The 24,974-nt window shown below is 48.7% G+C and overlaps 1 protein-coding gene across 2 annotated transcripts; it reads right to left on the bottom strand.

The window, feature by feature from the left end:
* Positions 1-1,873: 1,873 nt before the first annotated feature.
* Positions 1,874-24,592, bottom strand: LOC311027129 (kinesin-like protein KIF26B). 2 transcript variants are annotated; one of them, XM_084030970.1, is made up of 15 exons: positions 23,673-24,592; positions 23,150-23,518; positions 16,991-17,374; positions 14,855-14,970; positions 14,380-14,551; positions 12,123-12,338; positions 11,935-12,028; positions 10,513-10,784; positions 9,839-10,016; positions 9,615-9,756; positions 9,300-9,459; positions 6,277-9,220; positions 4,821-4,990; positions 2,774-2,924; positions 1,874-2,628 (listed from the first exon to the last, which is right to left on the bottom strand). In XM_084030970.1, the coding sequence occupies exons 1-15, from the start codon at positions 23,718-23,720 to the stop codon at positions 2,396-2,398; spliced, it is 5,649 nt and encodes a 1,882-aa protein (XP_083887096.1). In that variant the 5' UTR covers positions 23,721-24,592; the 3' UTR covers positions 1,874-2,395. The 2 variants fall into 2 exon arrangements, with proteins under 2 accessions (XP_083887096.1, XP_083887097.1); XM_084030971.1 differs by having other exon boundaries at positions 12,123-12,335.
* Positions 24,593-24,974: the final 382 nt, after the last annotated feature.

Genomic DNA, 24,974 nt, shown 5'->3' with positions numbered 1-24,974 from the left:
CACAAAACAAATCCGGCTGCATTCTCTCTGCCGGCCACCAGGGGGCGACTCCTCTCTGATCGTATAGAAGTCTATGAGAAAATGATTTATTATGACAATTGTCATTTTAAGACAAATATGTGAATAAAAGCGGAATCTTTATTTATTTTTTGGGAATGTGGAACTTTCAGAAGTGTGGACTTGCACTGGTCCTGGTCTGGGTCTGGACCCTTCAAAGTCTGGGTCCTGATACATTCTGACTTGGTCATATATTTATATTCGATACACAGACATTGGAAATAATTGTGTGATTTTGTGTTGACTAAATAGATGACAGTAATAACATGAATGTATGTTAATGAAACGGCTTTTTAATATCGTTTAATGAGTTTAACTCGACACAAAGCTCTGCTTTCTTTATCATCACATTAAGATTCAAATGGTCACTTTGTCACATTTTCCAATGAAAAATGATATTTGACTCATGTAGATCTAAAGTGAAGCAGTTGACTTCCATCTGGAAATGTTCACGTTCCACGTCGGCTTTAAATGATGCAGCGATGTGAGTTTGTGGCGTTTATCGGATCTGAACTCACGGAGCACGAAGGATCGTGGAAACGAGGCTGAGCAATGAGGAAGTGGAGCGGAAAGAGAGGAAGGCAGCATCTTTGTGTGTGTGTGTGTGGGGGGGGGGGGTATGATTGGCTGCTGAAGAGCTCGACTGCTTTTTTTTCTGATTTTATTTTTTTAGTCTCAATTACGTTTATGTTTCCTTTACGTCACGTTTACATCTCGTTTACATTTACATCTTGTTTACATCTTGTTAACATCTTGTTCACGTCTCATTTATGTTTACGTCTTGTTCACATTTACTTCTCGTTTACGTTTTAGTCTCGTTTACATCACGTTTACATCACGTTTACATCGCGTTTACATCACGTTTACATCACGTTTACATCACGTTTACATCGCGTTTACATCACGTTTACATCACGTTTACATCACGTTTACATCGCGTTTGTGTTTACATTTAGTTTACATTTACGTCTAGTTTAATCACACTTCCGTCTCGTTTACGTTTCGTTTAGTCTTCTTTACATTTACATCTCGTTTACGTTTCGTTTATGTCTTCTTTACATTTACATCTCGTTTATGTCTTCTTTACATTTACATCTCGTTTACGTTTCGTTTATGTCTTCTTTACATTTACATCTCGTTTACGTTTCGTTCATGTCTTCTTTACATTTACATCTCGTTTACTTTTCGTTTATGTCTTCTTTACATTTACATCTCGTTTACGTTTCGTTTATGTCTTCTTTACATTTACATCTCGTTTACGTTTCGTTTATGTCTTCTTTACATTTACATCTCGTTTATGTCTTCTTTACATTTACATCTCGTTTACGTTTCGTTTATGTCTTCTTTACATTTACATCTCGTTTACATTTCGTTTATGTCTTCTTTACATTTACATCTCGTTTACGTTTCGTTTATGTCTTCTTTACATTTACATCTCGTTTACGTTTCGTTTATGTCTTCTTTACATTTACATCTCGTTTATGTCTTCTTTACATTTACATCTCGTTTACGTTTCGTTTATGTCTTCTTTACATTTACATCTCGTTTACGTTTCGTTTATGTCTTCTTTACATTTACATCTCGTTTATGTCTTCTTTACATTTACATCTCGTTTACGTTTCGTTTATGTCTTCTTTACATTTACATCTTGTTTATGTCTTCTTTACATTTACATCTCGTTTACGTTTCGTTCATGTCTTCTTTACATTTACGTCTCGTTTACGTTTTAATCTCGTTTACGTTTTAGTCTCGTTTACGTGACGTTTACGTCTCGTTTACATTTACATTTAGTTTACATTTGAGTCTCATTTACGTTTGAGTCTCGTTTACGTCGTCGTGTGTGAATTGTGGCGGCAGAGAAACCTCAGAAACAAGTTGAAACGGACGATTTCTTCAACAACAATAAATGTGATGGAAGCTGTAGTCAAAGTCAGCATTTTGTCTCCAAACACACTGAGAGCTCCTTTATTAACAGTACAACATGCAAGCTTTGATAAAACAGTGTGTGTGTGTGTGTCTGTGTGTGTGTTATTGATCACACTGAAGCCCAGCCTTCACTCGGCTCCGTCCGCTGCTCGTCTTCACTTCAGCTAGTTATACATAAGTTATACATAAATGTCATTTTCCTGTTTGATCACTCAATTATAAACAACCGACAGACAAAAAGGTCTCAATCAACGATGAAGAAGCAACTTTAAAGCAGATTAAAGTCCATCACTCTGCTTTTAAAACTAATAAATAAGGTGAAGGTCATCTCAAGGAGAGGAGCGAAGAGTATCTGAAGGTCCTGATATTCCAGGAGGTTATAAACGGCATCACGAGAGGCCTTCATGGTGTTTCAGTGACAGGAAGTCGAGTGTGCCGACCGGCTCCTCGCCGTGGTTCGACTTCCCCTTTGAAGCTCTCGCCGTCGCTTCTTGTGGCGTCTTCTGGCACCGCCGGCGTCGAAGCAGGTGACCATCATGACGCTGGCCTTGCACAGGTGGAGCCTGTTCTCCAGCCGCGCCGTCACCACCTCAAGGGCCTCCAGGTGCTCCAGTGAGTCCACCTCGAAGGTCTGCCACAGGTCGACTGCAGGGGGACAGGGGGGGTCACATTTCACAGGCTAGTCTGTCAGATGGTTTGTGGACCACCGTTTTGAAGCTATGGAATTATTACTATTATTATTATTATTTAAAATAACATGCTATGTCCTTAAATGAGGAGTTTGACTAACACTCTTGGTTCCACTTGCTGGGCTCCAGCATGAGGTCTTGTTTGGCCCGCTCCAGCTCCCCCCTCAGGTCGCTGTACTTGGCCCGGACCGCCGAGATCCTCCGCTGACGGAGCTCCAGAAACCGCAGCTTGGCGCTGAAGCACGGCGTTCCCTGGAAACACCGACGTTAGGAACGCTTCTAGGATCAAAACGTGTTCTTAAAGGAAAACACCACCGCATTTCCATACTGAACTATGTTCTGCTCTGATCTTAGACGAGGTGATACATACCTCCCTCTCCTCTGTGCGTGCACTCAATGGCTCTTGCACGCACGCCGCGCAGTGCTAATTTGCTAGCATGTAGCTTGTCCTTAGGATCCAAAGGGGGGTGAAGTTAGAAGCGACCAAGCACTTCCACGTTGTCCCTATTTAAATACGGTTACGTGAGTAGTTACATGACCCAAGTTTGGTTACACAAAATGAAACATGCCAATTTTTCTAAGCGGATAACAAGGATAACTATATAGTATGGCGGAATAACAACTGGAAGCACTTCGACGTCGGCGCAGTAATATCATCACTCCGCTCCCCCTCTTACTTCCGTCAATAGAACCTACGTGACCTGCACGCCGTCGCCTGCACTACCTGTAGTAGTTTGTGCACAGTTGAGGAAGCATCAGGTTGTAGTAAGATAGTTTGTGAACAATCAAACATCATGGTTATAACGTGCATCGTTGTGAAAACAAGCAGAAGGTATATAGTCCCGTCATGTTTTGAGTGATGATATTACTGCGCCGACGTCGAAGTGCTTCCAGTTGTTATTCCGCCATACTATATAGTTATCCTTGTTATCCGCTTAGAAAAATTGGCATGTTTCATTTTGTGTAACCAAACTTGGGTCGTGTAACTACTCACGTAACCGTATTTAAATAGGGACAACGTGGAAGTGCTTGGTCGCTTCTAACTTCACCCCCCTTTGGATCCTAAGGACAAGCTACATGCTAGCAAATTAGCGCTGCGCGGAGTGCGCGCAAGAGCCATTGAGTGCACGCACAGAGGAGAGGGAGGTATGTATCACCTCGTCTAAGATCAGAGCAGAACATAGTTCAGTATGGAAATGCGGTGGTGTTTTCCTTTAACAAGTCAGGCAGAATAATGTGGCTGCAACACACACGTGGACAGACGTACTGCCTGAGTCACTGGCTGACATACACACTTTACACACACTGCATTACCTATCACATCCTGGTGGGGGCAGTAGAGAGCAAACACACAAACAGATGTTTCTATCATTCTGGGCCTTTTTAGTGAGAGGCATCAGGGGAGTCTTGAACTCATTAATGGCTTGTTTTGGACCCCACCATGTCTTCGGACCCCACAAATACAGAAAGACAAGAACACACACTCTCTCTCTCCAGGCTGGTAAACAGTGTCGCTCGGCCAGGGAGGAACCTCAGGGGAACGAGACGGCTCTAAATAGAATCTCTGTGATTATACAACGGCACACGTAAGAGGTCGCTTCAAAGGTCAAAACATGCACGATATTATTTTATTATTATATTATTATAATTTATAATACCAACCCTCTGGATGTGAGGCAGGCAGCGATGACATCACTGCTTCATTTAACCGTTAAAACAGTAAATAAATGTAACTTCACATCCGGTGACCTGCTTTGTTCTCGGCTGCAGCTTTGACCCACTTTCCCCCATGTGGTCATTAAAATTGTATCACAGTCTCCGTCCCTGAGACGGGCGGGGGGGCTTACGGTCCCGTGAGACCGGGCCTATCGTCATGGGGACAATACGTTGGCACGCTTTTTCAAACATGTTAAATCTGAAAGCGAGCTGGAGTCTCTGATCTGAGGTCAGTTATCCTGCTTCTAGTTTGAGAAGTCAGACCCGGTTTCTGAGATTTTAGCATCAGAACCAGCTTGCAATAAAAGGGCGTGCCAATGTGATGAAAGTGGCTTTTGGAGACCTGAACCCCCGGCGGCCCACTGAGGTCAGTGAAGGTCGCGTTTGACAGAATGCCCTTTAACCTTTTAGAAAGCCAAAGAATCCCAGCACCTGTTTGCCAGCACCTGCTCTTTTTTGCATCTTCTGCACATTGTCGATCTCGTAGACCTTGATCTTGTAGGCGTCTGGGACTCCCCGATCCGCCCAGCCGGACCGCAGGCCACTAGCTGAGCGTCTCAGGGTCAGTGGTGCATCGTGGGTAAGACGGCGCTGGTTGGTACCTGCAGCAGGGTGAGGCAGAGACAAATGCAGCTTGTCAGGGCCACCATGTTATCCAGCAGTAAGACCTGGACCTGCAGCACTAAGACCTGCACCTGGAGCACTAAGACCCGGACCTGCAGCACTAAGACCTGGCCCTGCACCACTAAGACCTGGACCTGCAGCACTAAGACCTGCACCTGGAGCACTAAGACCTGCACCTGGAGCACTAAGACCCGGACCTGCAGCACTAAGACCTGCACCTGGAGCACTAAGACCTGCACCTGGAGCACTAAGACCTGGACCTGGAGCACTAAGACCCGGACCTGCAGCACTAAGACCTGTCCCTGCACCACTAAGACCTGGACCTGCAGCAAAAAGACCTGGACCTGGAGCACTAAGATCCGGACCTGCAGCACTAAGACCTGGACCTGCAGCACTAAGCATGATGTCGGTATTGGTTGGTACTGGTTGGTGTTGGGTGGTGTTGGTTGAGGCTCTCCACTTCCCACTGGAGCTCAGACTGGGTCTGGGTCTGGGTCTGTCCACGGTGGTCTGGTTGACTCTGCTGGAGTCTGAAGGTTCTGATGATCCATGGTTTGGTCTTGTTTGGTTAAATGGAGACTGTTTAATGAGCAGCTAAAACTCTGATGTGGTCTGGATGTAGGTGGACTACATCCAGACCAGAATGATGCAGAATACGAAGAGCGACTTTAAATTCATTAGTTCGTCCATTAAAAGCTTCTTCTCCGGTTGTCGTTCCTCCATCAGACTGTCAGTTAACACACACGTCTCTAAGTAAGTGGGTTCATGTATTAGTCATGTGACCTCCAACACAATTAGGCTTTTAATGACGGCGTTCTAAAAACGAGCGTCATCTCCAATTAACGTCACATTAATATGTAATAATAGTGTTCTAGAGAAGAGAGGACCACGGCATGTTTATGCAAAAAGATTTTACTGAAATGTACAGAAGAGAACTGCATTTAACTGGATCTGGTGTGAATGTGTTGCTCCTCGTGCACTTATAGAAATCTGGAACCTCAACTGTCTGAACATGCAACAACAACCAACAACAACAACAACGACAACAACAACAACAACAACAACAACCAACAAGGTCAAAGAAAACCTCCGTTCAGAGATCTCCCTGTGGATCTACGAGGAGGGAAACATGAATCTAAAATGTTTAGATGTCTTTGAAGCCACAAATCTGACATCTTTACTCCAAGGACACACACTGAGACCCGACAAACCGAACCAGGTTCTGGTCCGGTTCATAAAAGGCCCGCTATCCTGGAGCTTTTACCTGCGCTGCCCCGCCTCCGGGATGAGCGGCTGCTTCGGGCCACGCTGAGGGCGGAGCTGCTCTGGTCACTGACGGAGTTGCGGGTGGAGGCGGCGGCGCTGCCGGCCTGCTCGCTGTCCCGCATCATGCTGTCGTAGCCGCTGCTCACCACGCTGGTCCGGTTGGACAGGTTCAGAGAGGTCTTCCCCATGGCCGGAGGCAGGTCTCCACTCAGCACGCTGGTGGTGTCACTGGCATGGCCGCTCAGGTGGTCGGGCGTGCGGGGGGCAGTCACCCGGCTGTACGGCGAGGGAAGCGGGCTCATCTGGTCCGGTCCTGCTGAAGTGGGGCTGGAGGGCCTTTCCCTGAAGAAGTCAGAGATCCGACCGTTGACGAAGCCCTGCAGAGCCGATTTGGTGGAGGAGCAGGTGGAGCTCTGGCTCAGCGTGCGGCCGACGGAGGGGAAGGACCGTGGCGGGGACGAGGACAGGAAGGAGGACGACCGCTCAAAGCTGACGGTCTTGCTGTCCGGAGACAGACTGGCGCTGCGGTTGATGGACTGCTGCAGGCCTCGGTGGGGGGGCAGGTTCTTGGTGCCGGGGACGGACAGACGGCGGACTTTGGGGCTGGTCATCTTCAGTTTCCCCACCGCGGAGAGCTTGGCGTGGCGAGTAGACTTCTCCGAGTACAGGAAGTGTTCAGACCGAGGAGTCTTCCTGGGGCTCCTGTTGGCCCTCGGCAGCGTAGAGTCTCCCTCATGAGTCCCCCTGTAGCCCCCCATGCAGGCCTCGGTGCTCCCCTTGGAGCTCACGGAGGTGCTGCTGCTGCCTCTGTGCAGACCCGGGAAGTCTCTGGGGGTTCTGTCGAGGGAGTTGGTCCTGGTAACCAGCTGTTCCAATCTGGCGGTGAAGAGCCGGCTGCTGTCCTCCAGGGGGGCATCAGGTTTCACTCTCAGACCTGAGGTCTCAAACAAAGACTCGGCTCCCTTCCTGGGAGGCTCGGGTCTGCGAGGCGAGGAGACGTGGAGGCTGGCGTTCGCCAGGGAGTGCTGTCTGCCTCGCCTCCTCTCCAGAGTCCCCCCAGGGCTGCAGGGCGTGGATGATGTCATCCCCCGCGGGTCTCTTTGGCGGTCTGCCAGGTGATGCCACAGGCTGTCCTGGTTTTTGGCATCTTGCCAGCCTCTTGGCAAACTGCCCGTGCTGAAGGCAGCCACGGTGGTTTCATGGCAACCAGGTGAGATTCGGAACCTCTGGGGGGCGTTGCCAACGCGTCGGGAGCTGACTTCTCCCCCGTCGGAGCCCTTGGGAGCACCAGCGGCGTAAACACGCTCGCCGTCTCTCCGCTGGTCTGAGTGTCGCGCTCTCTTTCCACACGCTTTGTTTCCTGCAGCTTCGTCACAGAAAGCTGAATCCTCCAGCAGCATTGTGTCCGGAGACCTTTGGGTGAAAGCTGAGTCCGATACTCTCTCAGACTTCCTGGCTTGTGTCTCCACACTCCTCTTGTGCAGAGACTTCCTGTCTTCTGGACATCTGACATCACTTCCTTTGAGCTCACACTGCGACTTGACTTCTGTGTCACGAGGAGTTGCTTTGTCTTCCGGTTCACGAGCCACATCTGTATCAATCAGCATGGGATTTATAAATGAAGGCAGGAACCTGTTCTCCCTTCTGAGTGGACGCTCTTGGGCCACGGAGCTGTTGTTTGTGTTTAAGGAACCCACAGCGGCCGTTTCATCGCTCACGTTGCTGATGATCCTGATTGGCTGAGAGCTGGCGAAGACTTGCACGCGTGCCTGGGACTCGGCGGGATCTCTGATACAGATGATGTTGCCCCCCGCCCTGCCTCTGTCCAGGGCTCCGCTGATGGTCACCTCCTCCACCATGGAGAAGACCAGCTCATCCTGACCCTTCAGGTCTAGAGGCTGCTGCACCGTCACAGTGATGGTGGCCTTCAGTTCCTTCACATCCTCCGCCGGGCGCCTGGCCAACGCCTCTCCGAGTACAACGCTGGTGGGCAGAGAGCGTGAAGAGGAGCAGGAGGAGGAAGGAGGAGATATGGGGGAGCTCTTGCCGACCGGTGAGGTCCTCTTGTCTGGTTTGAACCAGTCAGCGGTCTCAGGACTCTCCTGCGGTGGCGGCTGAGGAGTGGCACCGGTGACGGCAGCGTCATGAGAGTGCTGATCCTCCGACTTCAGAGTGACGTGTTTGGGTGTGATTGAGCGGCAGCGACTGAGAGTCTGGTTCAGCAGCTCTTCGCTGGAGCTGGTTCCACTGCACTCCTCGCAGTCGTAGAGGCCCGAGTCCTCCCTCTGGAAGCTGTCCCCGGGGAACGCAGCATCCGCCGGCTTCTCTCCAACGCTCAACAGCGTCTGTGAGGGTTCGGTGTCCGTCTGCTTCCCCGCGTCGTTCTGGGGTTGAGGTTTGACCGTGACGTTGTTGATAGAAGGGCCTTTGGAGGAGGACTTGAGCCCCTCCATCGTTGCCTCGCGTCCATCGATGCAACCCAAGCGCTCTTGGAGTTCAGCAAACGTGTCACATTTGAGGCAGTCCCTTCCCGGCTGCTTGGCGTCTGCTTTCAGCGCTTCGGCGTTCCCCTGAAGCGTCTCCTGGCTTTGCCTCTCCGCCTGCAGTTGAGGGATCCTCAGGAGCTCCTGCAGCAGAGCGGTGAACTCGGGGTCATCCATGTCGGCCTTGTTAGGATGCAGAGAGGGTATGATGGGCACAAACTCCGGCTGCGCCAGCCTGGAGGGCCCTTTGGAGTGGACCAGGCCTTCCGAATCGATCTGGATGACCGTGTCACAGGACTGTTCGCTGCTGGAGCGCTCGTCCAGTTCGCCGCGCAAACGGAAACGCGGGGCGTCGACGTCGACCTCGTCGGTGGAGTGGAACGCCCGCAGGGACAAAGACGGAGGTCCTCGCTTCTCTCTGGTCAAACTCCTCCCACAAGGAGAACAGGAAGCGGACTGCTGTGGGATGAAGACGAAATGTGGAGTTACTCCTAGAACTGATCAACCAATAAATCCTCGGGCTGAAACGGACGCCTACCTTGGTCCTCTTCTGCGTCCTGCGGATGCTAGAAGCCAGCTGGATGGTGGACAGCGAGTCCTGCAGGTGAGCCAGCGAGTCTTCCACCTGAGCGACCACCGTGGTGTGGCAGGTCACATGACCCAAGGCCTCTCGGAGGAGCATCGTCAGCTTACTGCTCCTGTGACATGAATCAGAAGAGACATCCGGCATCTTTCATCTCCAAACAGCCAAATCTATCGACATCCAGAAGTGTGTGAGGTTGTTAGGTCGTCGTACACCAACACATGCCAACGTATTAACGTATCTTTACACCAGTGTGCATGGACTTCTTACTTGCTGGGGCCGGTTTTATGTCCACTGAGCAGAGACAGGACGGCGGGGCCTAGCTCAGAGTACGGAGGTCTGATCCTGCTCATCGGCCTCATGCCGCCACACACATCGATCATGGTCAGCTTGGTGGCGCCGCCGCGGGAGCCTGAGGGAGTTCAGCAGGTTCTCACATATGCAAATAAACACGATGACATGAGGGTGAACCGGCGGTCCGGGTCATGCCAAACCTTTGCCCACGGTGCTGTTGTCCGTGCGCGGCGGCTGGATGTGGAGAGTGAAGAACATCACGGAGCAGTGAGACAGGTACGTGATGAAGTCGTTGTGGCGGCGCGCTGCGATGGCGGCGTCCAGGAGGGAGGCGGCCCGCTCGGCCGTCGGCGCCTTCACCCGGTTGTGGTTCCGTAGCTGGAGGAAGGAGACAGGACAGTGGTTACAGCTCATACTACTGACCTGCAGATACACTATCATAATAATCATGTTACTGTTATCTCGGCTTCACCATGATTCTCTTCATCAGCTGATTATTAATCTCAGCGAACATCGAGGGCAAAGCCTGAACTCTAAAACTGTGTAATATCTTCACACCTCCGATGAACATGATGACTCATTTCCTTTATGGACAATAAAAACACCCAGCCGGCTCATTTCCATGTTCACTGCTGTGAGAACAGCAACGTGTTGCCGTCAACCAGAGCCAAGAAATTCTCATTTGTCAGCAACACAAAATATATCGTCCAGCTCTCTGGTTTCCAGAACTGGACTTTAGGTTTCTAGTTTCTAAAGATGGATTAGACTGAACATAATCATACATGAAACTATGTATTTATGTTCATGTAAATGTGGTTTTCAGGTTAAATACTGTAGACTGTAGCAGCAGTTCATTTAACAAGATAAAAGCTACCTGGATCCCGGAGACGGGGTCCTCGTGGAGTCTGATGTGGGCTTTGGGACTGTCCTGGACGCTGCCCAGTGGGGGGACGACCTCCCCCAGCAGGTCCCTCAGCGTGTCCTCCTCCCCACAGCACAGCTCGATGGCCGACACCGACACGGTCAGGTCGGTCCAGGTCTTCTCCCGCCGCCGCTCGATGGCGCTGTACAGCCAGGAGATGGCACAGGGAAGCAGGCCCAGCTTCTGGAGGCTCTCGCCGCTCCCCACCATGCTGGACCAGGACCCTGAGACCCAGCACAGAGCACTTCACTCACCGCCACCATGAGGTTGCCTGTCGTGTGTGTTGTGTCGTGCAGCGGTAAATGGATAATGGGGTACAGATGCTTTATATAATGATGTGACAATATGGGATTTTATCACATCACTTATTATCAGAGTTTTAAGCATATATTGATGATTGATCAGAAAATACTGTGACTTGTAATTATTTGTATTATTATTAGTAATTATTATGTTTTATTGCCATGCCTCGACCCGAGTCTGGCCAAGGTGCGCCGGCCTCGTGGAAGTGGAGTAGCTACACTTATCACACCATCATCTCCCAGCAGCCTCACAGAATCACAACCACGACCCTCCTGCCATCGTATCTACACGTCCACGTGCACTCTAGTGGCCCACATTAGTCCTGAGTTATGGGCCAGTTGGACCGTCTCTCGTCTTATCCCAACTCTAATTGAATAAGGATAAGAGAATTGGTTTGCTCCAATTAAAGGGCGAGCCGTTACTCAGAGAGGAGAGCATCGCGGGGAGATGGATGTCGGCCGGCCACATGGACTCCGTATCGGCCGACTAATTCAATCAGCTCCACGGAGAGTGGCGTCATGTGAAAACGCAGCTCCAAGGAGGCCCCGTCCTTACCCAGGGTGTGTGTGTGTGTGTGTGTGTGTGTGTGTGTGTGTGCCACAAATCTATTAAACCCTTCTCCGACGCTAAGTGCTGCCTTCCATCTCTCTAATAGAAACGTAACAGGCCATTTTGTTTGCAGACCTCTCTGAGCTCAGCGACATAAAATAAAATGTCTGTGTGTTTTTGTGTCTATCAGGCAAAAGTGTGTGTGTGTGTGTGTGTGTGTGTGTGTGTGTGTGTGTGTGTGTGTGTGTGTGTGTGTGTGTGTGTGTTGTATAATTAATGAACGGGCTTTTATTTCCAAACAAACAGGTGAAAGATGAATGAAAGGAGAGTTGAAACGGTAACACTTTGCTGAAGAAGAAGAAGAAGAGGAAGAGGAAGAAGGCTGTAAATGTGGAACAGGAGAGAGAGATAAGAGGAGAGAGAGGAAACGGAGAGTTTAAGTGATAGAGATAGCGGGCGGGGGGGTAACGGCGTCCCACTCTCATCTTAAGGTTTGAACCCACGACCTCCACCATGACTCACCCACATCAGCACATCCCAGAGCCAGCACACATCCGTCGCTGCCGCCGAGCACGCAGCGGATGACATCACCCAGCACGCCAGCGCTCAGCTCCGCCTGGAAGGAGTCACAGCGATGATTCACCACGATGAATAATAATAATCATCATGAATAATAATAACTCCGTCGGTCAGTGACCGGGGATCTGGACCTGGCTGGACTCCTGAGGGAAGGCGGTGTCGAAGCTGAAGGTCTTCAGCAGGTCTCGGGTCTGCCGGCCCAGCGTCATGGTGGCCTGGTTCCTGCCCAACGCCTCCACGATGGTCACTCTCCTCTTGGACGGGTCGATCCAGAGGGCAGGCGGTCCTCCTGGTCCTCCTGGTCCTCCGGGGCCTGCCGGGTTCACCCTCAGCACCACGTTGACCTGCTGAACACATTTTGCTCTCACTGAAATATGTCATTATTATATGAAATAACACGTCTATGAGACAGATTTCAAAGGAACGTTCAGAGTCCCCAGAGGATGAACTGTAATATCTCTGCTGAACCCTTAAAACATCTGTAATTTTTGATTTATTATATTTATTTATACTGAAAGGAATGAGATTCTATGAGCCTCCGCTTTACTCTTTACTTATACCTGTCTTACTGTTTAATGACTGATCTCATTCCTTTTTAGATAGTCATTCCTGAATGCAGTTCTCTTCAGGATGTCTTCAGGGGTTTGGAGGGCGTTCAGGTCTTGGATGGGGTTGGGTCCAGCTCGCCGGTCTCAGGTCTGCAGGAAACATCATCCACCTCAGCGAACATGAGCCGCTCCGTTATGGTTTTTAAACCAATTATAAGATGAATCGGGATTCAGGTCCGCCAGATAGCGAGTCGCCCTGCGGTGGTTACACCACGATGACATCATCAGCTATCCACGTTTTGAATATTGCATCTGCCACGTGATCGTATCTGCAGAACGTTCCTCTCCTTACGCAAGAAGAGGCTCCCTAACCGCATCCAACATCTGTCAAACTCTATTTATGAGGGTTCAATTATTCAAGAGACCCATTTACCAGCGGAGAACCCCCCATCACAGGTTCATTCTGCAGGCCTGAGTGCTGGGGCAGCTGTGGCCAGCGGGGTCCACCCGAGCCCTCATCTGTAACTCTAGATTAAACCCAAGAGTCCATCTATCTGAGACGGGGGTCATATTGATCTCCATGTTTCTCCCCGAGGAGGCGAGAGGAGGGAGGGAGGAACAAGATGGAGACATTAGCGGCACATTACCGTGGAGCAGAAGAAAGCCTGATATAGGATCTCCTCCAGAGTGACTCTGATCTCTTTACTGTGAACTCGGGCTGCTAGAGTTACTGAGGTGGAGGCTGTGGGCGAGGATGGTGGTCCAGACCAGACCAGACCAGACCTAGTCTATGTACCTACACATTCTTCATCAGGTTCTACATGCACACCGACATCACCACTTCCTTCCTGTTTTGATGTGGTAGGAACCACAGAGTGTCTAAGAGAAGTGGACGTCGTCATGGCAACGACAACCGCCGGTTTGTGGACGACAGTTTTAAGGCCGGATAATTGGCCTTTAGGGTCTCACTCTCTAGTTTCAAGTCTTCTTCAATCCAGCATGATGTTCATTTAGTACATTATGGTCCATTTAGAGTCCACCAGACCAGGAAGCAGGGGATGCTTTAGGGGGCGGGGCTTACCTGCTGATTGACAGGTCGCTACCACGCTACCAATGCTAGTTAGCTACTAAGATGACTTTAACACTTAGCTGTAAAGTTGACCTTGAATCATGAAGCTAACTTTGTTAGCAGCTTCACACCAGAATCCACATGGATCCAGATCCAGTAAGGGTGCCGCTCCTCCACACTCCAAATATGGTCACTTCCTTCACTGTTTGGTTACAAAAAAAAAAAGCCAAATATGCCGAACTCGAGGCTTCAAAGCTGCAGTCCACTAACCAACGTGTTACGTCACCATGACGACATCCAATTCTTATAGACACTCTGTGGTTTGTACACTAAATATGAAAAAAACTAAATATGTAGAGACGGACCGGAAACTAGGACCGAGCAAACCTCCATCAGTCAAATTGTTACTAATAAACATATTCCCATTTCATTTGATGAATCCGTGTACAAACAGAAATGTAAAAACTATGAGTTGTTATTTTTACAGAGAATTGCATTCTGCAGTTTTAATGCTAAGCTAAGTGGCTACTAGCTGTAGCTTCATACTTACCGGACCATGAGTGGTATCAATCTTCATGTCTAACTCTCAGCAACAACATGGATAGAGGTGTTACCCAGAATTTGCCAATACATGATCATATCATACTGACTAGTAAAACATTCACTGTAACACTGATCCGCCATTGAAATGTAGTTCCATTTTTACTTAGACTCAAGTGAATTATCACCACATTGCATCTAAAGTGAATGTAGTGGGATCTGAAGCTCAACCTTGCCAACGGCGGGCGAGTCTTTGGTCCTGGTGGCAGCCTGGAGCAGCCAGGAGGGGGCCGGCGGGGGGCTCTTCTGGATCAGCTCCCTGAAGCAGGTGGTGAAATGAGCGGGAGCCGGATCCGAGGCCTGGCCTTTCTTCCTCGACGTCAGGTTGAGCTTCTCTGCCGCCCTGCAGGGACGAAAGGAAGGACGGCGCTTTAACCGGCACACACATGCTTCACATAACACACAAGAACACACAATTACCTACGGATGTCCCCGACTAAGAAATTACATCGTCAAATCTGATTGGTCAAGTCTGGCCAATAGTCGACTGATCATAGAATCATGTTGTTTTGCTGATTGATTGGAAAAGCTCGGTGAAAGTCTCTCTCCAGGAGCTCCAGGGGTCGGATCAGGCTCCTTAGACTGAATCGGGGTCACCCCTACAAATGACACACATGAACACACAAATAACACCACACATGTGTACCTGGCTAGGAAGGACATGGCGGCCGTGTTGGCGATGGTCACCACTCTGGATATATGAGGGATCTTGGAGCTGGTCTGGACGGCGCCGGCGTCCCTGCCTGCAGTCTCGTCTGCAGCCTGCAGGGGGGCAAAGCTCATTTTTAAAAACCCAAACCTGCACCCACTCTGGGGGGAGGGGGGGTACGGGTGATTGTGGGGTGTGTCTGTCTCGGGAACAGCGGGTCAGACCTCCTGTCATCTCGTCTCGTTTGTGATGCAGTCGGTTTAAAACACGACGGAGAAGAAGATAAATATTCTGTCTGTGTCCCAACTCAGCGTCCGTCCTCTCCGTCCTCTTCGTCCTCTCTGTCCTCTCCGTCCTCTTCGTCCTCTGAAGACCACCAAGTTTAGCCGCTCCCTGAAATAAAATGGTCTACAGAGGATTTAACGTCTTTGCCGCTCCCGTCGCCTAGCAACCAGCTTTGGTTGAACTTAAAAGAGCGTAGTTACTAACGTGATCAGATTAAAATCATATTGGATTCTTTTTATTTGATATTCTGATGGTTATGGGTCATGGAGGCTCTGGACGCCATGTTGAAGATCCAGTCGCCACTATGAATCCTGGGAAACGTAGGATCCTCTGGATCAGGAGAAGAAGGCCACGTGTCTGGGCTGCATCTGGAGGTGAGGGGGTCCTCTGAGGGACGGACGCTGGGCTGGGACACATCCTGTCACTGCCTCTGACACACACACACACACACACACACAGCTGTAGCTCGAGGCGTGTGTGTGCAGCATGACATCACCTGGACGTCTGCTTTCTGAGCTTTAATAACGTGAGTAACGTTGGGAGGAGACGGAGGAGACGGAGACGAGTGGATCTGGAAGGAACATCATGGACGGACGAGCGACGCCCTCAGACAGGCAGCCTTCATGCTGCTGATTATCATTCAGTCTGCTTTTGTGTTACGTGTTATTTTATTTCACTCTCATTTTAATGAATTAGTATTTTACTCTTTTATTGTGAACAAATCATTGAGTGTTGTATTTTATTTTTGTTATTTTCTCAACTTTATTGGGTGATTAGTTTGTGCCAATCATCTGTAAAGTTGTTTAAAAGGTGACTTAGAACCTTTTTATCTTCTTTCTGATTTCTGTTTCTCCTCCCTCCTCTTCCTCCCTCCTCCTCTTCCTCCCGTCTCCCATCTTCATTTCCTTCCTCTGACTCCTCCGCCCTCCTCGCGGTCTCTCACTCTTCGTTATGTTCACTCTCGTATTACTTCATCTCAGACACATAACCCGTATTGATCTGCTCTCATGGTCGACCGCCGGCTCGTCTCTCCAACCAGAAACCAGAACCTTTCTTTTGTTGAAGATCAGAATGATCGGACTCGATCACACAAGTCGATGAAGGATAACAACTTAATTACGACTTCTCATTAGTTGAGTTTTTAGCCTGTAAGCATACAAAATACTGGAGTAAGAAACTCTCCTCTCCCTCGGAAGCTAAGCTAGGTGAAGCCCCTCCTGTAGCTAGTACGCTAGTTAGCCACGCATGCTACATTGTGGAGCTAGCAGATAAACATCACGTCTTTCATCGGTACAGTTGCTAAGCTATAATTGGACTATTGCGGTTCCTGGGCGGGACTAGATTCCAGGTCACATGATCGAGTAGTGCATCAAGTGTTGGTTATCTATATTTTCCTTTTGTCCGTATGGATGAATATAATAATAGATGGATATCAAACATCTAAAACCCTCTGACTCACCTTGTACAGGTTTATGACCCTTTTATTGGGGTCTGGGGGGTCTGGGGGGGCTTCCATCCCAGTAATGCATATTTCACCAGCCGCCTGTTTAATATGACCATCCCCCATTGATCACGAGTGCTTTTTGACTGGCTGCTTTATGACGGGGCTAAATCATGACCCAATTCCATTCCATTAGCAGAAGTACTTTAAGACAACGTCCTCGGCCACGAGGCCTAAAGAGGCTCTGATTGGACGCCATGAATCACTGCTGTGTTGACACGTGCACCCCGTAAAGACGTGCTTCCCCGTGAGCCCGTTTAGGAAGGGTGTGTGTGTGTGTGTGTGGGGGGGGGGGGGGGGGGGGCGTTATGTGTGATTTAGTGGCCAGAGGAGGCTTTTAGGGGTACCTTCTGGTACGGGTACATGATGACACCATCGGCGGCGGACGCACATTTGGAAGCGACCAGCTGCTGCTGCTCCTCCACCCAGCGGCCCATGTCGGGGTTGGGCAGCTTGGGCCCCCGGCGCCTGAGGGTCTGAGGGGTCCTCTGAGGGCTCTGAGGGCCGTGTGGAGGCCGGTCGCCATGCTTCATCTCACTCGGTTCAAAGGGGGGCTTGGTGAGCGTCTGACCCCGGCACAGGGCCAAGTGGACCGCCTCGCGTTTGAGCTGGTTCAGGTTCACGCCGCAGGCTCCACACTCGGCCCCCTGCTCCCGGTCCCGGGACTCGTCGCTGGCCCGGCTGTGGACGCGGAGGTTGGCGTGGAGGAAGGCAGGCAGGTCGCCGGACTCCTGCAAGACGAAGCAGCAACAACAGAGAAGGATGAGATCACAGCTGCTGCTGTTGGACTTCTGGCCTGCGTCAACATGAGTGATCGTATGGAAATGTGGCGGGAGACGCGGCGAGGCATGTGAGCACTTAGCGGAGTAATGAAGGAGTCAGTATTGATTAACACACGCTGCCATCTTTAAAGGTGCAGGAAGCAAAAGAAACTCGCTGCACCTTCAGAGGGAACTCAACGGTCATGAAGCTTCCCTTCACACCTCCAATACCCAACTCTCTCCCTCTCTCTCTCTTCTTCCCACCAGCCAGCTCATTGCATCATCATCAGATATGGTCATATATGAGGAGTATACAGGAGTAATGCTGATGTAACACTAAAAAACCCAAAGGGACTAAAACCACCAGGATCCATCTCCAGTCTACTAAACTGTACATATGATGTCAGAGGTGTGTGTGTATATATATATATATATATATATATATATAGAGAGAGAGAGAGAGAGAGAGAGTATCTGTATATATATACCAGCAGCCAGACGGGCGACTGGGCTTTCCATCTCAGCCAGACTGTGAAGATGACGTTATGGAGCCGTGATGCTTTTCATGGGAAATCGAGCTCGGATCAATAAAAGTGCTCGGCGGCTATCAGGCCGATCGGGTTTCTGGGGTTCTGACTGACGTCTGTAGCCTCGGAGCTCCTCCGGCCCGGTCTCTCTCTCTCAGCTTCACTTAGGAGGACCGAAATACAGAGCAACCCCCCCCCCCCCCCCCCCCCCCCCTCCACAGAGACGACGGGGGATGAAATATTCATGAACATTTAGAAGCACTCATACAGGAACGTGGATTTGTGTGTTCCTGATGTGTGTGTGTGTGTGTTCCTGATGTGTGTGTATTCCTGATGTGTGTGTGTTCCTGATGTGTGTGTGTTCCTGATGTGTGTGTGTTCCTGATGTGTGTGTGTTCCTGATGTGTGTGTGTTCCTGATGTGTGTGTGTGTTCCTGATGTGTGTGTGTGTTCCTGATGTGTATGTGTTCCTGATGTGTGTGTATTCCTGATGTGTGTGTGTGTTCCTGATGTGTGTGTATTCCTGATGTGTGTGTGTTCCTGATGTGTGTGTATTCCTGATGTGTGTGTGTTCCTGATGTGTGTGTGTTCCTGATGTGTGTGTGTGTTCCTGATGTGTGTGTGTTCCTGATGTGTGTGTGTGTTCCTGATGTGTGTGTATTCCTGATGTGTGTGTGTGTTCCTGATGTGTGTGTATTCCTGATGTGTGTGTGTTCCTGATGTGTGTGTATTCCTGATGTGTGTGTGTTCCTGATGTGTGTGTATTCCTGATGTGTGTGTGTTCCTGATGTGTGTGTGTTCCTGATGTGTGTGTGTGTTCCTGATGTGTGTGTGTTCCTGATGTGTGTGTGTGTTCCTGATGTGTGTGTATTCCTGATGTGTGTGTGTGTTCCTGATGTGTGTGTATTCCTGATGTGTGTGTGTTCCTGATGTGTGTGTGTTCCTGATGTGTGTGTGTGTTCCTGATGTGTGTGTGTTCCTGATGTGTGTGTGTGTTCCTGATGTGTGTGTATTCCTGATGTGTGTGTGTTCCTGATGTGTGTGTGTTCCTGATGTGTGTGTGTGTTCCTGATGTGTGTGTGTTCCTGATGTGTGTGTGTTCCTGATGTGTGTGTATTCCTGATGTGTGTGTGTTCCTGATGTGTGTGTGTTCCTGATGTGTGTGTGTTCCTGATGTGTGTGTGTTCCTGATGTGTGTGTGTTCCTGATGTGTGTGTGTGTTCCTGATGTGTGTGTGTTCCTGATGTGTGTGTGTGTTCCTGATGTGTGTGTGTTCCTGATGTGTGTGTGTTCCTGATGTGTGTGTGTGTTCCTGATGTGTGTGTGTTCCTGATGTGTGTGTGTGTTCCTGATGTGTGTGTGTTCCTGATGTGTGTGTGTTCCTGATGTGTGTGTGTTCCTGATGTGTGTGTGTTCCTGATTGGAAGCAGCACAGCTCTTGGTCCTACTGGGACTTGCTCCTGGACTCCTGGACTCAAACCTGTGCGGTGGATCCAGAAGGCTCCAAGCGTTAGTCAGGCCCCACGCCTCACGCCCCAGCACTACCTCAGCTGGACGGCTGCTAGCGCCATTGCAAAGAGCAAGCAAAGGTCCACAACAAAGTCACAACTCATCTGTTTCAGCACCACGATGGTGGACCGAGCTCCCTGCCGATGTCAGGACTGCAGTCACTCAACAAGACACTCAAGACTACTTGTTCAGAGTTCCGAGTTCACCTGGACTAGTGTTCCTCCTTCACCCCCCCCGACCCCCCAACCCCCAAAAACACAACTACTTCCGCACTAACTTGTATGTTCGTATGTCCGGACACTTAAAGATAGCACTTAGCATCGTGTAGCATCTTCCCCGCTATGTGTGTTGTTTACCAGCAGTGTGGTTACCTAGCAACATCCTTACAATAGAGACACTATATTTTGTTGTTTCACTTTCTTCTGACACACCTGATGTGTGTGTGTGTCGTACAGCAGCTGTGTTACAGTTTTTCTCCATTGGTTTGGCTCTTTTCTTGAAACAGAAATTACATTCTCAAAACAACATGGACAAATCTCCAAACCACTTGGCAATTGTCCACAACAGAATTGCATTTCTCATTCATTAATCAAATTGCAATTGTCTTAGTACATGTCTCAATATCTCATTACATCTTTGCCAATGATTAAGTACAGGTAGCCTACATTTAGCACAATTTCCAAGTGAATAGATCTTGTTGTTCTAAACTGATTGTGGATTCTCAGTCTAATGGTTGTTCTCTTCAAAACATGTCAGCATCATTTCATTGTGTAAGTCATCACTTGCACAATAGTCTGATCAATTGTCAAAATGAGTCAAGAACATAATACCATGAATACCATATATGAATCTCTTGGAACGTTTGATAAATTGAGTACAGTCATTGACAGTCAGGTGAAACTAGAACTTGACTAACGAAGGAGGAGTTTCACTCATCTCAGATGACCAATCAAACCGTATGTTTAGTTACCTGACAGGTGCTGTCTATGATTGTGAATGCTGCCAAACATATACAGTATATATATAAAGGTTGACCAGGACCAGTACCATTTCTGAACATGGAGGCACCTGGCCAAGCAAATGAACAAGGGCAACTGCCTGCTCCATGAAGAAGAAGAGGAAGAGGAGTAAGGGTGCGTGGTGGTGGAATAGGGGGAAGAGGCCGAGGAGCACGAAGACACCATGTTGTCCCGGATGAAATTCGGGCCACAATTATAGACCATGTTGTCAACCACCGTCTCACAATGGTGGAGGCAGGTCGCAGAGTGCAGCCTAATGTGCCTCGCTCTACAGTCTCCTCCATCATCCAAACCTTTCGCAGGGAAAACAGGTATGTACTCACATCAGTCAATAATTGAACTATATGCTGTATACTGTAGGACTGGACACTGTGCATAAAGCAAGAAATGTGCATTTACCTATTCATTTAGTGTGCGTGTGTGTGTGTGTGTGTGTGTGTGTGTGTCTGCGTGTGTGTGTGTGTGCGTGTGTGTGCGTGTGTGTGTGTGTGTGTGTGTGTGTGTGTGTGTTATAGCCCTGTAGTAATGTACCTCAATGGGATACAGTAGTATTCCAGTCACTGTTCAGTGATGCATTAGAATAGTGGTAAAAAGTAAAGCAACAATACAATTTCATTGGTAACTCATTTCTGTAAGAAATACATAAGACATACATTACGAATGGAGTCTTGTCCTTTGAATTCTATGTTTGAACGACAACCTGGCACGGGTGGCTACTCTTACCGTAAAATCCTATTTTTTTAGCTAGACAAAAAAAGGAGTACAGTAACCATTGTCAATGAAGGACTGGGCTAAGACTTAGTGGTGGACATGAGGGATATTTCAATGGTCCTCTGCCATAGTGACAAAACATCTAAACATTTTGACTTGCAGTGCTTACACAATGCCAAAGGAATGATGCATTTTGGGGACACTGACTATTTATATGAGAAAGGAATTTAGATTTTGACACATGAGCGAACTGTTTTGGGAGAGATATGAGCTTTTGCAGGTGAGCCATGGTGTTGTGCTGAACCATCCAGGTTATTTTGGCAAAAGCACCAAGAGTGTTGAGAACGTCCGGTCTGTTTCAAGAAATGAGCCAAAGCAATTGAGAAGGATCTTTTGTCTTTTGGGGGCACTGACTATTTATATGGGAAAGGAATTTAGTTTTGAAGCATGAGTGAACAGTTTTGGGAGAGATATGAGCTTTTGCAAGTGAACTATGGTGTTGTGCTGAACTGTAAGACTGTTTTGCCAAATGATCTTAGAGTTTTGAGAATGTAATTTCTGTTTCAAGAAAAGAGCCAAACCAATGGAGAAAAACTGTAACACAGTCATCGTGTGACTGTATAAAGGCTGCAACTCATCATCAGTTTCAGTATTGATCCTAGTAATCAGTTAATTGTTGTAAGATACACCTGATGTTGCTGCTGTGAGAGTGAGACGGATGTTGTGAGAGTGAGACGGATGCTGTGGAGAGTGAGACGGATGTTGTGAGAGTGAGACGGATGTTGTGAGAGTGAGACGGATGTTGTGAGAGTGAGACGGATGCTGTGAGAGTGAGACGGATGCTGTGAGAGTGAGACGGATGCTGTGGAGAGTGAGACGGATGCTGTGAGAGTGAGACGGTTGAGACGCTCCACCCAGCAGACAAAGAAACCCACGTCCATCACTCAGTCTACAGCTTTATTATTTTAAATCAATCAGAAATCTCCTCTGATTCATTTTCAGTTCATTAACAGTGATTGATAATCGATTTTATATTTATAATATCCGTTTTTTAATTTGTTGAAAATAACAATGCAGCCTTACGAATCAATTTGCTTTGGGTCATTACATCTAAACGTATAACTTATTGTTCCATGTATTTGCATTATGTCTCAACTAACAGTGTGTAAGAAGTGCCGTTACCACGGTGACGTCACCCGTTGGTTTGTTGAGTTCAGAGAATATGAAGTTTGGCCTCAGACGAGAAAACAGACACAATAATGTGAAATAATAACACAAATCTAAATGAGGTTATACCGTAAAACAAGTTACGTTTTATAAAACTCAAAAAGTTCATTTTCTTGATGAATATCTGTGTTTTTTTAACTCCTGTTTGATTGTTAGTGTTTGGTCAATTTTTGCAACCAGTGAAGGAAGTTACCATATTTAGACTGTGGAGGAGCGACGGGCGTATCTGATATCACAAGCAGCAGACCAGCACCCGAACTGTTCTATACAACCAGAGACGAGTCGCCCCCTGGTGGCCAGCAGAGAGAAGTAGGACCATTTTCTCATAGACTTCTATACAACCAGAGAGGAGTCGCCCCCTGGTGGCCAGCAGAGAGAAGTAGGACCATTTTCTCATAGACTTCTATACAGCCAGAGAGGAGTCGCCCCCTGGTGGCCAGCAGAGAGAAGTAGGACCATTTTCTCATAGACTTCTATACAGCCAGAGAGGAGTCGCCCCCTGGTGGCCAGCAGAGAGAAGTAGGACCATTTTCTCATAGACTTCTATACAACCAGAGAGGAGTCGCCCCCTGGTGGCCAGCAGGGAGAATGGCAGTTTGAAGTAACTCCAGCTTTAGCTTCACTAATCAGAACCAGGTTTGGTCTCAACTAAACCACAACCTGCTGAACACATTTCCACATCCCTCTATGGGGGTTCCCAGCCGACTGAAGTGGACTCCTGGCCCCCCATGAGAGGGGTCCCGGGTACTGACCTTGCAGGAGAAGTGATGGTGGACAGCCAGACTCAGAGCCTGTTTCTTCAGAGCAACGAGGGTCGCTGAGCACTTCTCACAACATGCAACTTTCCCGTCGGACCTCCCGAAAGGGGGACCGGCGGACCCGGCGCCCCTCCACGTAGTCCCGCCGCCGGAGGACATGGCGCTCCTGATGCGGTCCCCGACGGTCCCCGGGAGGGACCGGTACGACGGGACGGCGTCCGCCCTCTGGCACATGATCCGCCGCGGGTCGCCTCTGGACCCTCTGGACCCCTCAGGAGCGGGACGCCTCCTGGTCTGGGAGTCGGCCCCGTTGGTGGTCGCGGAGAAGCGGACCGGATCCGAGTGATGCTGCACTTCTGCGCCCTGAGGAGTGAATGAGGAGGAGGAAGGGTGCGTGAGAGGACGCGGACTTGTTGGAACCACACCCAAGTGTTTCCTTCCAGACCAGTTCTTATGCGAAGTCTTCGAGGACCCGGACGGAGACGCACCGGGTCCACGGTGGACGGATGTAACTTACCCAGAGAGCTGCGGGACCTCCGTCTCCTCTCCCCGTCAGAGATGACATGACAACTTGTTAATATTTAAAAAGATGTCCGAACAAAGGCGGCTGCGCGTGGATCTGATCCCAGAAACAACTCCATGATCCAAACGCGCCCCGTCCTCTCATCACGTCCTGCAGGGAGCAGACCAGGACCAGGGACGGTCACACGCTGTGAGCGGGACCGGAGCAGGAGCGCACTGAACACTTCAGTGGACTCACTTGGCTCTTTATTGGAACGTCCACGGGGGGGCGCTAAAGAGCCGGGTTCACCCTCACAGCTTAACAACAGGATCCCAAACAAGCTGCTGGATGACAGTCACATGCTGCTGCTGCAGAGATGGAGATGTTACATGACGGCGATGATGATGAAGATGTGAATCTTCATTGAGGTCACCTTTTATTGGTTGTAGCCATGGAAACAGAGAAGATATCAATAAGGTTTCCAGCTGTATTGAACTCAGACTGTCTACAGGAAGTGGACATCTTCATGGTGACATCACTCGTTGGTTTGGTGGACTACGAGTTCAGCATTTTGGCCGTCACCATCTTGGATTCTTTGCAACCAGTAGAAGGAAGTGACCATATTTGGACTGTGGAGGAGCAACAGGTGGTTCTGATGACAAGCGGCAGAGGCAGTAAAATACAGATTCAAGGATTCGTTTTTATTAATACAAATGTAATTTTGTGGTATTTATGCCTTCGGTTCGGGATCGGTTCCAGCCCCCCGCGACCATGAACAGGAGGGTTGATAATGGATGGATGGAATGGCTATTTATGAAGCCCAAAATCACAAATTTGGCTCAGAGACAGGGTACGACATCCTCTGTCCCAGGATGCTCCATCGACTGAAGAAAAAGGGAAAATACAGAGGAGGCATCACCAGGGTGGACCGAAGTATAATAGATGGTGTACACAATAAACAAAAAATTACAGAAGTGTTTTTGCAAGAAAATAAATACTAAAAAATGAGTGAAGTCGGTGGAGTGACCATTTAAATTAATTATATTTATCACCATGAGCAGATGAAATTAGAATACATAATCAAAAGTTATAGTGGATTAATGTGATGCTTCTGTACATGATAAGTGTTGGATGATAACGACTCCAGAAGTAACTTTAGATTGGAAATGACTGTATTTCACTTGGATTCTTTCTTATTTAATTTTGTATCACTGTACTTGACATAACATGTCAATCATTATGCTATGTACAAAAAGAAATCTCCCTGATTACAAAAATCAATTCAGTCAAATTCAGTAATAAATTAAAATAAATAGT

This window comes from Eutrigla gurnardus (assembly GCF_963514095.1).
Source record: "Eutrigla gurnardus genome assembly, chromosome: 16".
In the NCBI taxonomy this organism is placed as follows: Eukaryota; Metazoa; Chordata; class Actinopteri; order Perciformes; family Triglidae; genus Eutrigla; species Eutrigla gurnardus.
The sequence above is the reverse complement of the archived record's forward strand: the minus strand, read 5'-3'. Positions and strand labels throughout refer to the sequence as shown.

Excerpts from the sequence above, each read along its gene's own strand:
- LOC311027129 (XM_084030970.1), bottom strand. The coding sequence starts at position 23,720 with ATGTCATCTCTGACGGGGAGAGGAGACGGAGGTCCCGCAGCTCTCTGG. Across the intron at positions 14,971-16,990 it reads TCATGTACCCGTACCAGAAG|GCTGCAGACGAGACTGCAGG; the intron begins GTACCCCTAAAA and ends GCCCCCCTGCAG. Across the intron at positions 2,629-2,773 it reads CAGCAAGTGGAACCAAGAGT|TCGACCTGTGGCAGACCTTC; the intron begins GTTAGTCAAACT and ends GTCCCCCTGCAG.